This window comes from Syngnathoides biaculeatus, chromosome 2 (assembly GCF_019802595.1).
Source record: "Syngnathoides biaculeatus isolate LvHL_M chromosome 2, ASM1980259v1, whole genome shotgun sequence".
In the NCBI taxonomy this organism is placed as follows: Eukaryota; Metazoa; Chordata; class Actinopteri; order Syngnathiformes; family Syngnathidae; genus Syngnathoides; species Syngnathoides biaculeatus.
Window position 1 is genome coordinate 30,325,391 of NC_084641.1, and position 17,158 is coordinate 30,342,548.

The following is a 17,158-nucleotide window of genomic DNA, read 5'->3' on the forward strand; positions in this document are numbered from 1 at the left end:
CTTGCCCGCGGCTCGTTTCCGCTAACAGATTCCTCGTAATCGAAGTCATAAATGCTGCTCGGCTGAGAACAAATTCACAGCGGCGGCGTCTTTTGTCCGAAGATTTCGGGCACTTTTCAGGGCTCGAAACGCATCTCGACCAAAGCGACGGTGGGTCAGTTGACGGCGGGGGAGGAGAAGGAACGAGCGACAGCTGGACTGTCAGCAATGGAAGCCGAGTTTCGGGAAATCGATGACAACAGGATTTGGACCGCCATTTACCAGGTGGGTGAAAGGACTTTTTTTTCCGTCTCAAAATGTCACTTGTCGGACGAATTATGACGAATGTTTACAAAGAGATGCGTTTCGTGTGCCACGGAGTATTGGGGAAGTCACTTTGCACTTATATTTTACTTAATTTACCTCCCGTTTATTATACATTGTTCCATCGCTACATCGCGGTTCACTTTACACGGGCTCGTTTTTACAGAGATTTTTTTTTTTTGGGGGGGGGGGGGGGGGTCTAATTTTTTTACAGTATGCAGGTAGCGTACTTTTGTTTTTCTTTTTTAAACAGCGTATTGTGTTGTGCGTCTTGATTCGCTCAGGGAAACGCCACTTTGTGTCCTGCGTCCCGATTGGCTAAAGCACTGTTGTCAATCAACCTCGTCTATGCTCTGTGTCTTGTAATGTACACAATGCGTTCTTCATCTTGCCTAATTTACCCAATTATTTAATGCTAGCAGTATGGCTCTTAAGTTCTGTTTGTTTGAAAGGTTTCCCCCGAACAATCTCAAACTGTCACTGATTGATGAAGACCTGGTAGAAATGACAAAGCCAGCAAGCGAGGATGAGGAAGAAGAGGTCGAGTGTTGAGTTGAGAAAGAAGAAGAGGATGGACTTAACACTATCACTTGCAAACCGTGACCACTGAACTTCACCGAGTTGCATAAGAATGGGACCCCTTTGAAGTTTCGTTCATTACAAACATAATCGAAGGTGGCGCGTCCGTTTATAACAATATTCTCGACCGGAAGAAGAAAAAAAAGAGCCCCGGCAACGACGCATAACAGTTTTCTTCATTCACAAAAAAAAAAAAAAGAGACCCGCCTCAAGGGCTTCAGCAGAAACGGAACCGAGCACCAGCATAAAGAGGGACTGAACAGTAAAATGTGGGTGACTCACTATTAATAATTTCTTGTCCAACCTCACAGATTGATCAGTGAAATTAAACAATTTCTAAAAGCTGTGAGTTTTCTTTTGCTGGGAAAACCTTTATACACGGTTGTGGATGAAACGGAAGAAAATGGATGGAGGGACGTTTATATAATTATAACTCAAATAAATGTTTGGGCCTAAAGCAGGTTTTGATCATTGGTTTCATTCTAAAATACATTAGTGTCATTTTTTTTTTATCTGCAAAGGTTTAAATTTTGAGTGTTTAAACAAGAAAATATTAATGCCTGTGTGACAAAATTCATAGTCTGTGGTTAGGGGTTTTACAGTTTTAAAACATAAGAAACACCAAAAACATGCACTGTAAAGGAAGAAAAAAAATCCTGCGAATGAAAAACCATCCTGTAAATGGATAAATACATAAGGAAAAAACAAAAAAATGGGGCGGGGGAGATCAATTTATACTACGCTGATTTCACTTAATGTGGTAATAAATCTATGGCAAAGCAACCGCGGTGATATTTAATCACACAAGGGATTATGGAAAAACAATCGTGGTAATAGTATACGTAATAAAATTAATATTGATATCACAATTTATAAACATAGAGTTAGATGGAAAAAGATGACACGCTGTGGCGACCCTTAATGGAACAAGCTGAAAGGAAAAGAAGAATAATTTAGAAACATAGTCATTCATTGCTTTCAAAATTTAGTATTATTGAACTACAATTACTGAACTTTAAATATGACTTACAAGAAGAATCAGGGAAATAACTAAGTGAAATAATAGTACATGAAAAAAAAAACCAGTAAATAAAAATAAACACCTGCTGTGTGCCCCTTGGCCTGTTCGGGACAGCGTTGTGCACACATGGAGTTACATTCAGATTTCAAAACTTGGAGAAAGTCGCTCTAGAACTTCATTAACATACTGTAATTTGTTTTTTGGGAAGTACACATATCTGTGAACATTGTTCTGCTTTAGTACCTGACTGTATGTGTTACTACAGCCACTGTTTCCAAATATTTCTTTGAGGGAAAATCCCCCCCGTTTAAGTGTTTTACTTTTTTTTTTTTATTCCCCCCAACGTATCAATAGTGTTCCATTGTGAGCATTTAGATGGCGAAGTTTATAAAATATAGTACAGTATGTCTTTTATTTAAATACACAACTTCCTCCTACATCCCAAAACATGCATGGTATGTTGATTGAAAACTAAAATTGCCTGTAGGCGTGAATATGAGTCTGAATTTATTTTATTTTTTTAAAATGTGACCTGCGATTGGCTGGCAGCCTGTTCAGGGTTTACCCCGCCTCTCGCTCGAAAATATCTGGGATAGGTTTGCTGCAGGCCTGCAGCCCTAGTGGGGATAAGCAGTACAGAAAATAGACGAATGGGCTTATTTTTACTGTAAACTCCAATGGGGGTGTCATTAAATATCTTAAACATTATCTGTATGGGCTATTTTAATCTCCACAGAGTGACTCTGTAACATTAACTTAGTATAACAGTCATTTAAATAAAAACAAAAAAACCCACCCTAGCTTTTCCAGAAAGGGCCCCACTTCCGTTTGACCCAGTTTTGTATCTGCTTTGTCCATGTTTGGCTAAGGCCGGCCCCTTTCCTCTGATTGGCGTCTTCCGTGTAGAAAACCCACTTGTGAGCATACACGCGTTTTATGTTGATCGCGCTGGCTTGAGAGCGGAAAGGGAAGGTGGAGTTAAGATACAGATGAATTCAATAAAATTCAAAAGACCTAATTTCAACTCTCTCGGCAGAATAATGTCTAGATTTTAGGACTGTGTGTAGGATTTTGATTCATATTTCACGTTCTACGAGGCACTCAAAACAAAATATTACATCCCAAATATTAGAAAACGTTGGTTTGGCTACATATGTCCTCTTTAAAACGCACAGGAAGGACAGAATAAGATATGTCACATTTCTTCATCAAGCAACACAGGCAGACCCGAGGTGCTTTCACAATGCAGGAAGTTGCATTTATACACACTTTTTTAATAATCATGAAAAGTCGTAATCGAAAGCACGATTAACATTGTACAGCAGGAGCTAGCTCGGTCGCCTTTACTGGAATGGAGCCTGGCAGAACCTGTGCTGGGGCTCGCAAAACGTGTTGCTTGCCGGGCGGCGGCAACCTGAGGAAAGCTCTTTGTCCGTATTGCTAAGCATAATTTGCAGTCGCCTAAAAGATTTGTCATCTGTGTCCCTAAAATGTTCATGCCTCGTATTGGAGCTTTTTTTTACTGGTCCTGAGTCCATCCCTGCTTTCTATCTATGTGCGCTCAACACCTCATGATACCGTTAAAATGCAATATGTATCTACGAGCTACAATGCTGAAAGTCACAGCGACAAAAGGCATCTTCGAGCGAGCTCTGTGACCAACATGTCAAGGTTGGCTTGTCTTCCAGGAGATTCGACAGCAGTCCTGTGAGCTGCCCTGCAAGGTGGCCAAACTTCCAGAAAACAAGAGTCGCAACCGATATCGGGACGTCAGCCCGTGTGAGTACCGCCTGGTAGTGCACAGCCCGATTTGAACTTTGCCAACGTTTCATTGAGCCAACACGCGCAATTTTGGCCTTCTCAGGTTTTCCAGTGAAATTTCAATTTAAACCTAAAAAAAATGAAATTAACTGGAACTTCTCTTCACATTTGTGCCCAACTATTCAATGCAGTAATTGAACACAAAGGTAGTATTGTGTTGTATGTATGGCAACAGGTACGTGCCAAGTTTATTTGTGGTTTCTCCCGCCTAGTGGAAGAGCATTTCTTTTTTTTTTCTCTGCATGTCACTAAACGTCACGGGCATATCTGGCTGAATAATTCTAGATGATTTGTATTAAAGAAATGCTGTGATTGCATTTAACAAGGTCTGTCTGAAAAGTAGATGCCGTCAAACAAAAGCTTCTCTGTCCTGACTTGTTGGAAACATCAAGATGTCAATACATACCATGAAATGAAAGCCAAATTCATTTTTTTTTGTTCAGAAACCCAAATGGCTTTAGTTTACAACAAAACCCAAAAGAATTGACCTTGCCGTTCCAATACTTTTGGAGGGCGCTTTATTTAATCACATTTCTCTGATTGTCCATTGTTAATTAATATTTGCCACCTGCAGTTGCTTGTTATGTACATTTTTTAAATTTGAACTATTAAAGTATGTCTCTAGGGCTGCACAATTATGGCCAAAATAATAATCACGGTTACTCAGATCAATATTCTAATCCCGATTGTTTTTCATGAGGGGAAAAATGTTTTTTTTTTTTTTTTTTTTTTTTTTTTTTACTTTTGCACTACTTTGAACAAAGAATATGTAACAAATTTCGGTTTAGGATGAATCTTTAAATAAGAATATATGCTAGTAATGAACAAACAAATGTACTCCCCCCTCCCCCCCATATATATATATATATATATATACACACACACACACATACGCACTTTAGGGCAAAAACTAAATGTGCTTTCATAAAGTGCAGTCCTTAATTGGAATTTATGATAGGGTGATGGCTTCCAGAAGGGGTAAAATATATTCTTTGTCTATCGCTGCGTTGGACAGGAATGCCGTTGTAGGCGCTTTATGTTAAAGTTGGCACCGGAGCTTCAACCACGTTTTCTTCCCTGGCGGCTGGCTGGTATGCAGCAATGGCCGCATTTTAAATAATAATAACGGGGAAGAAGAAAAAAACTCTCCGCCGTTCATGTTCGTTTAATCACGGCAGACAAAATTGCAATCACGATTGAAATTTGATCGTCAAGCCTTAAGTTTATCCGCCTTATCGTTTCTCCCCAGTTGACCACAGTCGAATATGTCTGCAGCAGAGTGCCAACGACTACGTTAACGCCAGCCTAATAACAGTTGAAGAGGCGCAGAGGAACTATATCCTGACTCAGGTAAGCATCTTTCTGGAATAATCTTGCATCTTTACGCTATTAACTGCTTGTATATAATGCAATAGGATAAATGTTTGAAAATAATTGATGTACTTATTTTAATACAGCCCTCCCGTATGTGAATGGGATGTTTTTATAATTTGCATTTCTGGGCTAACTGTGTCAAATAGGTGTGCGCGTGGATGGATTTGTTTATCATTCTAATACTATTGCAGTGCATGATAAAGCCTCTTTTTCATGAGGTTTTTAGTTGAGTCCCACCGCAAATGTTTACACAGACCCAGTTGCAAAAGTTCCCCTAATTTGATTATTTTTGGAAGATGTTTTCACGATGACTCATCATTATGTAAGATTTTTTTTTTTTTTTTTTTTTCGGGCGTATGCGGGAACTCTTTGAAGATGTTGAAGGAGGTGGTTCAAAAGTCAAGAAAGGCTGCGCTCACACCGTCTCTCTCTCTTTCCGTTTTAGGGACCCTTACCCAACACATGCGGACACTTCTGGGAGATGGTGTGGGAGCAGCGGAGTTGTGGTGTGGTCATGCTGAACAGAGTGATCGAGAAAGGATCGGTAAGCAGCCGCAGGTTCCATTCCGTGTGTTACTTCCTCACTGCGTCCGTCCGTCCGTCCGTTAAAAAAAAAAAAAAAAAAGTCAAATGAGCCCTGCTGTCTCGTAGGTCAAGTGTGCACAGTATTGGCCCCACAGAGAAGAGAGGGATGCCCTCTTTGAGGACACAAACTTCAAGCTCACCTTTGTTTCCGAAGACATCAAATCCTACTACACGGTCCGTCATCTCGAGCTGGAAAATCTTTCTGTAAGTTCTGGGCGGCCCGTTTTTATTCAGAGTGCGAAATGTTTGTCCAAAAAAAAATGTTTTGGGGGGGATTTTTACAACCCCTTTCTGGATTGTGTGTGACATTTCCCCTCTGCAGACACTAGAGACACGAGAAATTTTACATTTTCACTACACCACCTGGCCTGACTTTGGTGTGCCAGAATCTCCAGCTTCATTCCTTAATTTCTTATTCAAAGTGCGGGAGTCGGGTTGTATGAATACGGACCGGGGCCCAGTGGTGGTGCACTGCAGCGCCGGCATCGGACGCTCTGGAACTTTTTGCCTGGTGGACACCTGCCTCTTACTGGTTGGTACTGAGAGACATACAAATTCAGACTTGAGTGTTTGAACTGAACAATGCAAAACCGCTAAAAGCCGGTAAAAGTCACTCTCTCGGCACATATATTCCACCGGTCTCACTCTTACCTTTTCTGCTCGAGTGCGGCCGTGACGAAAAAATGCACAAATTAGCCGCATCACCGCATAAACCGCAAGGTTGAAAGCGTGTGGGGAAAATGTGGCAGCTTTTAGGCAGGAAATTACGGTAGTTTTCGAGATACGAGCCGTCTTTTGGCAGATATTTTCTCGCCTTCACGTGCAAATGAAAATTTGAACAATTCTTCAAAATAGTCTTCAATCTGTTGCTGTTAATATGAGCACAAAACAAAGATGTTGTTTTAAAAACAAAACAACCTGTTTTAAAACTAGCTTACTCCTAACGTAATAGAAATGCTGTAGATGAGTTTATGATTAGCATCTGTGGTCGCACTGTTATGACCCTTTAAGCGAAAGCTACTCAAAAACAAACAAATGGAGCAACACATGTAGAAAGACAATATTCACACCCATATGTTCTTTATTCTCTGCCAAATGCGGCCAACATTATTGCGCCTTAACTAAGTCGCTGAGCGTGATGGCGACTTTTCTTCGTTTGTCCATAGGATGTAGGACGGTGTTACACTGCCCCCCAGTGGCCAAGGTCGTACACCAGAAGCTGCTGCACAAAGTATTGAATTGAAGCATGAAATCGTGATTCACAAACTAATAAATGATATTCTACTTTATTACTGCTTTTATGACTTTACAATGTAATTATGTGATATTTTCCTTAATAAAAAACATTTTTTGGCAGGGCTGGAACACATCAAACGGACTTCCATTCATAACATGGGGATAGTTGATTTGACATAAGTGTTCTGAGTACATGTTTGATCATAGACAAGTTAATGTTCTATGTCAAGGAACTACTGTAATATGAATTATTTCAATTTTAATAGCGGTTACTTTGATTTTCCACACATTCTGTTCCTGATTTACGATTTATTTTTATTTATCGTGGTTTTTTTTTTTTGCCAGATGTCTATCCGCAAGGACCCGTCGTCTGTGCGCATCCGTGACGTTCTACTGGAGATGCGACGTCATCGCATGGGTTTGATTCAGACCGCAGATCAACTTCGCTTCTCCTACCTCGCCGTTATTGAGGGTGCCAAATACCTTAAAGGAGATTTGTCATTGGAGGCAAGTGCTTTTCCAGGGCTTCCCCGCCCGGAACATTTTTATACATCTCCTTTTAATATTTTGTTTGTATTACTAGGAATCTCGGAGGGAGTTTTCAAACGGGGAAGATGACCCCCCCGAATTCACACCTCCGCCTCCCCTCCCCCCTCCAAGAGATCCTCAAAACGGCAAAGTTGAGCCATTGTTTGTCCCCAAGAATGACGAGATTGTCCGGCCAGATGAAATCCACAGTCTGGGGTAATCGTTCCGCTTGAATCGAAGTGATTGATAATATGAATGCATATTTGTTCTTGGGAGGGAGGGGCTGGGCGACAGCAGGTAGCAATTGTAAACATAATACTGTATTTCTATGAATCCCAACATAATATTCGCTTGCTTTAAATACTCCCAAACTACTATCTCAAGATCAAATGTGCTTTTTCTGTAGGAGGATTAACAACCCCCCCCCCCCTCACAAAAAAAAAACAGCAAGTCAACTTCATCCATCCATCAATCCATCCATCCATTTTCTTAGCCGCTTAGCCTCACAAGGGTCACACTCCTACTAAACTCACTATCGAATGTAACGGAAGCGGGTCGGCTCACGAGTGGTGACGCCACTCATGAGGAAAGTTTGAGGAGTTTTTTTTTTTTTTTTTTTTAAAGGAACTTCATAAAATGCTTGATCGCAGTAGCCCCTTTCCAATGATGCAAGTAGTATTTTACTCTCTAAAAAATGTCTACGTCGTTCAGTAACAAGTGTGATTATTTCCTAACCGATACTAGGGTAAACGTTACCTTTTCTAGTCACTTTGTTACTACTGTGGCGATGATGAGTCTCCCAAGAAATCGAGGCAGTCAAGGTTGTTTGTTTCGAATCACAAAAATCACAAAAGGGCTTGGCAAATGGTGAGCACATCCCCTCATCTAACTCCCTCCCAATCGGGCAAGGAAAAACTCAAAAGCCCATTTGTGGGAACCTTGAGAAGGGACCGCAGATGGGGCGGATCCCCCACATTCAATAACACAATGAAATGAGCGGAAGGCCACCACACCAAACACGCCCAAAACAAATAAATTCAACAAGCGCCACAAATACAACCCGGTAAGAATTACACACACATAAATATACATCATTGACACAATCACACGGGGCAACAAAGAACAACACCAACAATTGATGTCATTTTCTCTGCAGCAAAGAATAATTATAAGTCGGGCTCATGTTGTGTTACTGTGTCCAGCTTTATTTTGTGTCTGATAACCTGTGTGTATGTATGTGCAATATTTTGGATCATGTCTCTTAGGCAGCTCAATTTAGTTACTGTAATTTCCGGCCTATAAGGCGCAACTTTTTTTCCACACGTGCGGTGATGCGGCTAATTTGTGCATTTTTTTCTAACGGCCGCAAGCGTCCAATCGAGTGGAAAAAGTAAGAGTGAGATCAGTGGAATATATATATGGCGAGGGAGTGACTTTTACCGGTTCGGCCCTGTTAGCGCTGCGCTAGGGTGTTACTGCCGTGTCTCAGTGATGTTTTTTTTTTTTATTTTATTTTATTTTTTTTTTAAAATGGTGTATATATATTTTTTTCTTTTTTTTAACCGGCCCTCTTAACGCTGTGGTAGCATTAGCGGTGCATTCCTGCCGTGTCTCAGTGAGTTTTACCGGTATGTTTTTCTTTTTTTTTTTTTTTAACCGGCCCCGTTAGCACGGCACTAGCGTGTTTCTGCTGTTACTGCCACGTCTCAGTGATTTAGGTATGTGTTTTTATTTTTTAAACTTGCGTTGTTAGTGCTGTGCTACCGTGTTGCTAGTGTGTAGCGGCCATAGCTGTTTTTTTTTTTTTTTAATTATTAACCTAAGCCTAAACGTAATTAAGAAGAAGAAGAATTAACCGGCATGTTTTTTTTTTTTTTTTTTTTTTTTTTTTAAAAAACCAGCCCTGTTCGTGCTACCGTGCTGTTGCTATGTTAAGCTAAGCTAAGGTGTTAAAACTTTGTAAACTCTTACAATGTACCGTCTTTCTTTGTAAATATCTGTGGTTTCAATGCGGGCACTTGCGGCTTTTCCACAGGTGCGGCGTATTTATGTACCAAATGGTATTTCCTTTACAAATGTACTCGGTGAGGCTTATAAACAGGTGCGGTCTGTAGGCCGCATATTACGGTATTTTTAAAGTCATATTAGGGAGAAAATACTTTTTCAAAGTCATTGGATTTTTTTGTCACCCTGACAAGTTATTTTTATTTGCACGTTTCTAAAAATGTCTTGAAGAGACAATTATGTAACTCAGAGGTTGCAAATAACTAAAAATCAAACATTGTAGTTGTCAATTGGCCACTAAACATAAAGAAACTCATCCAATCCTCTGCTGTCCTCACGCAGATCTTCTCAGGACTCGGAACCGCGGAGGAGAACTGCGGTCGCCCCCCAGCGTCCGCCTGATGACGCCGTTCAGCTGGATTGTCACGTGGGCGTCCACGGCCCGCTTTCCAAAGCTGAAGCCGGAGCCCAGCCGCAGCACGACACGGAGCGGCGGCAAGTGGCGGACGCCGTTCAGCAGTTAGTGGAAACCTCCGGCGAGGCCGACAGTTGGCCTCCCTTCCTCGCCAACGTGTGCCTGTGCACGGCGGTGGCGCTCAGCGCTTACGTCTGCTATCGAGTCTTTTACCACTGATGTCTGCTCGCCTCGGACCCCCCCCCCCGCCAATAACTATCCTGGCCAAAATATTGTTTTAATCTTGAAAGCTCAGGGCCTTTTCAAGGTGTCGTGTCCCCGAGTTGGACGTCAACTTCAACACGCAAAGCATCGCTTTCCAAATCGTGAAATAAGAGGCTATATTTATGGGACCATGCACATATTTCTTACGGCATGGTTACAACTTGTGAATATGCAGAGTGACATCTAAAGCTTCTCGGACATAATAAAATGAAAGGGGGGGGGGGGGGATGCCAGTGCAGATGGGAAAATATAAATGTACCCCAAGTGAACTTCAAATGTTTTTTTTTTTTTTTTTTTTAAATAGTGATTTCATTTACTAAGGGAAAAAGCAAAAGATTCAAAATTACTTGGCTCTACTTGAAAAAGTAATGCCCCCCCCCCGCTAAACCGGATAACTGGTTGGGCCGCTAACCGCTGCAAAATTTGAAACCAGACGTTTGTCTTTCACATCTTTGTGGAGATACTTTGGCTCACACTTCCTTGGAGAATTGTTTGAAATTGTCAAAAATGGAGCAGGGACCTCTTCAAGGCCATTTCACTGCATTTCAATCGGATTTAAATCTGGATTTTGACCAGGCCGCTTTAAAACCTTTTTTTTTTTTTTAAAAGCCATTCTGAAGCTAACTTGCTGTTTTTGTATATTTTTTGGGGTGGAGGGGTGAGGGGGTGTTAATCCCCCAGCAGAACCAAAGTCCTCTTCATCTTGAGGTCAAACTGATCCTTTTTTTTTTGTTTTGTTTTTGTTGAAGACCAGAATTCAGGGTTCCATCAATCATAGCTAGTTGTCCAGGTCCTGAATGGGCAAAGCAGCCCAAGACCGTCGCACTACCACCACCGGGTCTGACTGTTGGGCCGATGTTCTTTTTCTGAAACGCTGTGCTACATTTACGCCAAATGTACCGAGGCACACGGTTTCCAGAAAGCTCAACGTTATCTCGTCAGTCTATATAATCTTCCCCCAAAGGTCTTGGGGGTTATTCAGATGTACGTCTATGGCAAGAAGTAAGACGGGACTCAGCAGTGGTTTTCACCTTGGACGTCTGCCACGGGTGCCATTTTTGGCCAGGCTTTTCCGTGTTCTTGTCATGAACGCTGACCTTAATTTGAGGCCTACAGTTCTCTTGACTCTTCTGGAATTTCTTTGCATCGTGTTGTTTTGCTACAGCTTTTTTAGTTTTTTTTGTTTTGTTTTTTGGTCCAACTTGACTTTTTCGAGTGTGGTGTTTTCTGACCTGCTTATCCTCATAGGAATACTGGAGCCTATCCCAGCTGTCTTTGGGCAGGACTATGTATTTGCTCTCACCTTCACACCTACGGGCAATTTAGAGTCTTCAATTCACCTATCATGCATATTTTTGGAGTGCCCGGAGAAAACCCACACAGGAGAACATGCAAACTCCACATAGGCGGGCCTGGGTTTTGAACCATGAACCCAAGACCTGTGAGGCAAACATTCTAACCAAGCGTCCCACCGTGCTGCCCAGACCGGTTCCATTTCTGTGAATTTTTGATTGAACAGCCTTCGCTCTGACCAATGAAAATAATACAAAAACATAAATTTGCCACAATTCATTCAGTATTTTAAAGGGAGGGGGGGTGTGTGATTACTTTTTCACACAGGTCCAGATAACTGAATAATTCTTTTTCATAAATACATGAAATTACCATTTAAAAAAAAAAAAAAAAACGCATTTTAAGTTCACTCAGGTTACATTTGTCTAATAGTTATGTTTGGTGATCTTAAAGTGGAGAAACTATGCAAATATATAAGAATTGTAGAAGGGGGCCAATAATTTTCATAGCTGCTGTCCTCTCTCACTCTATCTTGCGGCCTCCCCTTTGTCCCTCCCTCCCCTTGAGCTGTAAAGTTCATAGTTATGTATAATTTATACAGTTACAACCTGCTAATTGGACATCCAGTATTGCAGAAAATCTTTACATGAATCCGTCGTGATGCAGGGACACGCGTCAAACCAGGGCTACAGCTCAGAGTTATTTTAATCACGGATTCATCTGAAAACATTTTTTTCACTTATTTCCATCCCTTTACTCAAATTGACAGTGCAGAAAATGCATGAACAAACTAATCAGAATCATCTTTATTCGCCAAGTATGTCAGAAACAAACAAGGAATTTGTGTCCAGTAGTTTGCGCCGCTCTAGTGCGACAAACATGACGACATAAAGATGTGGCGATAACAGTCACGGAGCAATAATGGCTGCAATAATGAAAGAGTTTTTTTGTGTGGGTGTGTGTGTGTGTGTCATGCAGAGTCCTCTTAGCATTTCCAGCACTTAAGAGTGCCTAATAGAGCAATAATGCAGTGCAATGGCCGTTGCGCGAAGGATTAGAATGGATGCGGTTCAAAATGACGAGTGGTACGATCATCTCTGCCGATCGTTCAAATGTGTCAGCTATTCCTCAGTGGATTGCGCAAGAGGCGGAGATGCCGCTCGGGTACGAGAGGCTCGTATTGGGCAACAACTGATGTGCACACGGTGCAGAGGGCTGAGACTACTGCAGTGAGGGCACGAGTAATTGATTATGTATATTAATAATTGGCCCCGTAGAATGTAACAAACTCGAGACAAAAATTGAATTTTAACTTTTGTGTGTAAGAAGTTCATTGCGAGGGGGAAGAAACTGTTGGAGCGCCGGCTAGTTTTGGTTTGCATTGTTCGGGGGAAGGAGCTGACCAGGACGTGGCGGGTCCGAGAGGATTTTGCCTGTGCTTGTTTTCAGTTCAGGTACCGTGTAAGTCCTTAGCGGGTACCGACAATCCTTTCAGCAGTTCTGATTGTCCGCTGCAGTCCGAGTTTGTCCTTTTTTGTGGCGGCAGCAAAGCGGACTGTGATTGGATGAGCGCTGTGTCGAACCATCTCAACAGGCCAAGCTTCCTTAGGAACCGCAGGAAGTGCATCCTCTGCTGCGCTTTTTTTGAGGATGGAGTTGATGTTTGTCTCCCACTTCGGGACCTTTGAGACTTGAAGGTCTCAGGACAAGTTGGACAGCGTGAGGTGCGTTTGTGGGAGAGGACGCCTCCTCAAGTCCACGGTCAGCTCTACGGTCTTGAGTGCGTTCTGCTCCAGCCTCTTCACAGGCTTGATGAGGATTCAGTTTTTGGTTTTGTCCGTAACACATCAGAAAACGGGTAAAATCATTTTCCACATTTAAAAGCAAAGATTTGATTTGAGAGATAATCAGTCTTTGGGTGTTGATTTGGACAATTTTTAGTTAAACGAGGTCTTTTATTGACGATTCAATTATAAAAATAGGTGTTTATTAATTAGATAAATGATTAGTCGTCTATTTATCGCAATTGTTGCACCTGCACTTCAACACCCTCGCTGCATGCGCTGTCATACTCGAATTCGCCTGCTGGGCAATACTTTGGGGTCGTGTAAGTGTAGCCACACTAATCTACAAATGATGAGAAGAAACCAAGAGAAATTCAAATGATGCGGAAATAAAAACGTTGTTTGACGAAGGTTGAAATTTTCATGGCGTGTTAAAACGTGTCTGCTGTCGATTTGGTCAACGGGCTGCCAGAGATGTTCGTTTTCTGCCGTTAGCTGAGTTTGGATGTCACGTGCAGAGTCGGGATTTTCTAGTACGAAGGAGGATTTATTTATAAGGCAGACTGGGGGGAAAGGACCACGTGAATAAAGTCGTTTTGGAAAAAATTGACTTTATTCTCTTTTACTGTGGCCTCTTTTGTACTCAATGATCGAAGCATCTGTAATGTCGCCCCCTAGAGGTGACATTGGAAGAGTCCTCTGAGGACCGGCTACAGCAGGTCCCATCACAAGTCCCCAGTCTTATTTGTTCTGTTTGTATTTCCCCCCCCCCCCCCCGTCCCCCAGAAACTGCTCGATTAGAATCAAGTGACACGTTGCTTGAAAATCGTCCAGATTAGACAGAGTTGCGGCCGTCAGATAGAGCGAGCAAACGTGGGAGGGACGTGCCGCTGTGCCCACCAGATAAGATTTCATTTCTGGGGTACTTTTATCTGTCCCCTCCCCCTTCGTGGCCCCGTGCCTGGCTTTTGCGGGGTACATCTCAATAAATTAGAACGTCGGCCAAAAGCCCGTTTATTTCAGTACTCGCTCATTTATATAAATCCGTGCAACAATTGGGGAAAGTACTTTTCAGGTCGTAAATTCCTGCCAAATTTCTACTTTTAAAAAAAAATATATTTTCATTGTTCTGTCGTTGTTTATGTAACTTTGTAGAGATGGTGAATTTGGGTTTTTTTATTTGCTGTAAGTTATAATCATCAAAATTATACATATATTTTAAAAATGAAATATTTCAGTGTAGTCCATCAGAGATTCACATTTTGTATTGAACAATTCACTGAATTATGTTTTTTTTACACTATTGAGATGTGCAAGTGTGTACTTATCGAGCATTCTACTACTGCTTGAGGGAGATCTTAAGAAATTTTAATAACATTTAAATCCCCTGTAAAGTGAATTCCAAGGTTGGTTTTTTTTTTTTTTTTTTCTAAATTATACATTTCAAGGTAATTGCTGAAAGCGTGCATACTGGTACTTATTGAGAGCTTTTATTATTCAACAAATAACGTTGCCTCCATTTGGCCCGAAACAGATTACAATGCTGTTTTACCGTCTACACGGAAATCAACTTTTTTTTTTTTTTAAATTGTCACAATAAAATAGTAACATTTCTTTTCATTCCAGTGAATAAAAGTAAGCATAAAACTCTTCCTCCAACTTCTTGCTCATCCTGTTAATGACGTTTAATTAATAATTAATCTTACTACAGATTGTGAAATGTTTTGGCTCTGCACGTGGCGTTCGCCACGACGCGGGACAGATCTGGTTTAGTGGACTGCAGGACTCAGGCAGGCCCACCAGAAACCTGTGATGATGATGATGATGATGTAGTTTTTCAAAGTACTATTCTTTGGAAGCAATATGTATTTGCTTGGTAGAGAAAGTGGCCCCTGAATCCTGTATGCGGCCCTCAAGAAAATCTTTTGGACGCCCCCTGTGCTCGATGTAGTAGTGTTGATTCATTATTATTATTATTACCCCCCCCCCCCCCATCATATGAGTGGTACAGGTATTTTATTGAGACTGTTGACACTGTTGTAAACTTGCAGATTTTTGTAGTCATTCAAACAAACAAAAACAAAATTCAGGTTGTTAGCAACTTTTGTCCGTGGTGTGTCAATTTGACGACATATTCACTTTAAAGGAAAACGAACGTGAACCGTGGTTCTTATTTTTTTTCCTGCTCCGTCTTCTCTCAACAATGCAAATATTTTGTATTGCAGGGCAAAGTATTAGTTTTATAGTGTCTTTTTTTTTTTTTTTTGTCAAGTAATTGGCCGGAGAACAGTCCAGGATGTCCCCCGCCTCTCGCTCAACCTGTGAATGAGAACAAGAGCTATAAAAATGAATGCATAAATAAATTGAATTGGGGCGGGGGGGGGGGGGGGATAAAAATGGCTCCGCGAGTGTAGCTGGAGTGCAGTCGCTGTCATGTGTGTGTGTGTGGGGGGGGGGGGGGCAAGTAAACGGGAGCCAACTATTTGCAAGCAATACAAACACATCCTATCCTGTCGCCTTTTTCCTTTTGAACGGGGAGTCAGGGATTAAGATCAACACCAGCGCAGGGAGAAAAAAAATACACTGTAGTAGTAGCAGCGGTAGTAGTACTGGTTGTAGTAGCAGTAGTAAGACGGCGTCACCCTGAGCCGCAGCAGTCGAGTGATTCTGTGGACTTTGAGCATGTCGGCCGCTTTTGTGAATCAACTGGTGTGTTCGAAAGTGACATTCGCAATGCTGCTAGCATTCAACAAAATGAGTCAGACAAATGAAATATGCCCTTTCCGGAAGGTATAATTCTCCTATTGATGGATAAACGCTTACGATTGATACGTAATATATATATTTCAAATCAGGTTTGATTGTGCTGACTTTGTTTTGGTTGTGCTTGATCAAGGGATTCAACCTCAGCACCTCAAGTTCTCCGGTTTTCTATGATGAGCTTAAAATGTGTATTTTTTTAATGTACATTTGTTTGCCTTTTCAAAATAAAGAAATATACTACCGAATGTGTTTCCCTTATGCGTTTTTTATTTTTTTTTTTTTAAAAGCAATTTCAATGGAAAGGAGCAAAGTAATGATTTACTGCCTCTTTTTACAGTGCAGCTTTTTCCCATTTAGAGTTCCCTTTTAGCCATCCATCCATCTTCTGAGCCGCTTAACCTCACTAGGGGTGCGGGAGTGCCGGAGCCTATCGACGAGCAGGAGGCGGGGTGCACCCTGAACTGGTCGCCAGCCAATCGCAGGGTACGTAAAAACACCCATTTCCACTCGCAATTACACCAAAGGGCAAGTTGGAGTCGCCAATGTGTTTTTGGGATGTGGACGGAAGCCCGCGTGGGCACGAGGAGAACACGCAGACGCCACACAGGCGGGGCTGGGATTCGAACCCCAGTCCCCAGAGATGTGGAGCCAACGCTCTAAGCGGTTGCGCCTCCGTGCCGCCTCTCGACCATCACTTGAACTCTCCGCTGATCTTCCCAATGGCTTCTTGCTCTTTTTTAGCTTTTGACCACCATTTAACGACTTCTTAACGTGTCCCGAAATGTATCGTTTTGCAACAATACTTAGCTACTGTGTATGTAATATTGTACATGTGTATGAAATCCCAACACTTGCAGTCGTCGTCCAATGAAAGGCGAGGCGAACCTCTGCACTGCTCTCATCAGCAACTTGTTTCATCTTTGTTGATTACGCTTATCTTTTTATGCTGTAATAAAAGCGCAATAATACAATAATACAGTATGTGCAGCCTCTGAAGCCTCCAATTGATCAACTCGGTCGTTGTGTGGGCGTGAACTGCCAACTGTCATTATTTTATTTTATTTTATTTTTTTTTTTTTTACAGCACAGTGCGGCAGGTCGAAGCCTCTCAAAGGTCTAAACCCAGTTCACAATATTACTGATCAAATGATAAGTTAATTCTGCTTCGCGATGATAGGAAGTGCCGAC

General features: G+C 41.7%; 1 protein-coding gene across 1 annotated transcript; it reads left to right on the forward strand.

The window, feature by feature from the left end:
• The first annotated feature begins 130 nt into the window (after positions 1 to 130).
• On the forward strand, positions 131 to 16,215 carry ptpn1 (protein tyrosine phosphatase non-receptor type 1). Its single transcript, XM_061846960.1, has 9 exons — positions 131 to 264; positions 3,592 to 3,682; positions 4,974 to 5,074; positions 5,544 to 5,642; positions 5,750 to 5,887; positions 6,006 to 6,215; positions 7,265 to 7,426; positions 7,503 to 7,663; positions 9,794 to 16,215. Exons 1-9 carry the CDS (start codon positions 208 to 210, stop codon positions 10,083 to 10,085), a joined length of 1,311 nt encoding a protein of 436 aa, XP_061702944.1. The 5' UTR covers positions 131 to 207; the 3' UTR covers positions 10,086 to 16,215.
• Positions 16,216 to 17,158: the final 943 nt, after the last annotated feature.

What these genes read in the sequence shown, in the direction of transcription:
- ptpn1 (XM_061846960.1), top strand. Translation starts at nt 208, where the DNA reads ATGGAAGCCGAGTTTCGGGAAATCGATGACAACAGGATTTGGACCGCC. An exon ending in GGAACTATATCCTGACTCAG is followed by an intron (nt 5,075 to 5,543) that starts GTAAGCATCTTT and finishes TTTCCGTTTTAG; the next exon opens with GGACCCTTACCCAACACATG. An exon ending in AAGGAGATTTGTCATTGGAG is followed by an intron (nt 7,427 to 7,502) that starts GCAAGTGCTTTT and finishes TTGTATTACTAG; the next exon opens with GAATCTCGGAGGGAGTTTTC.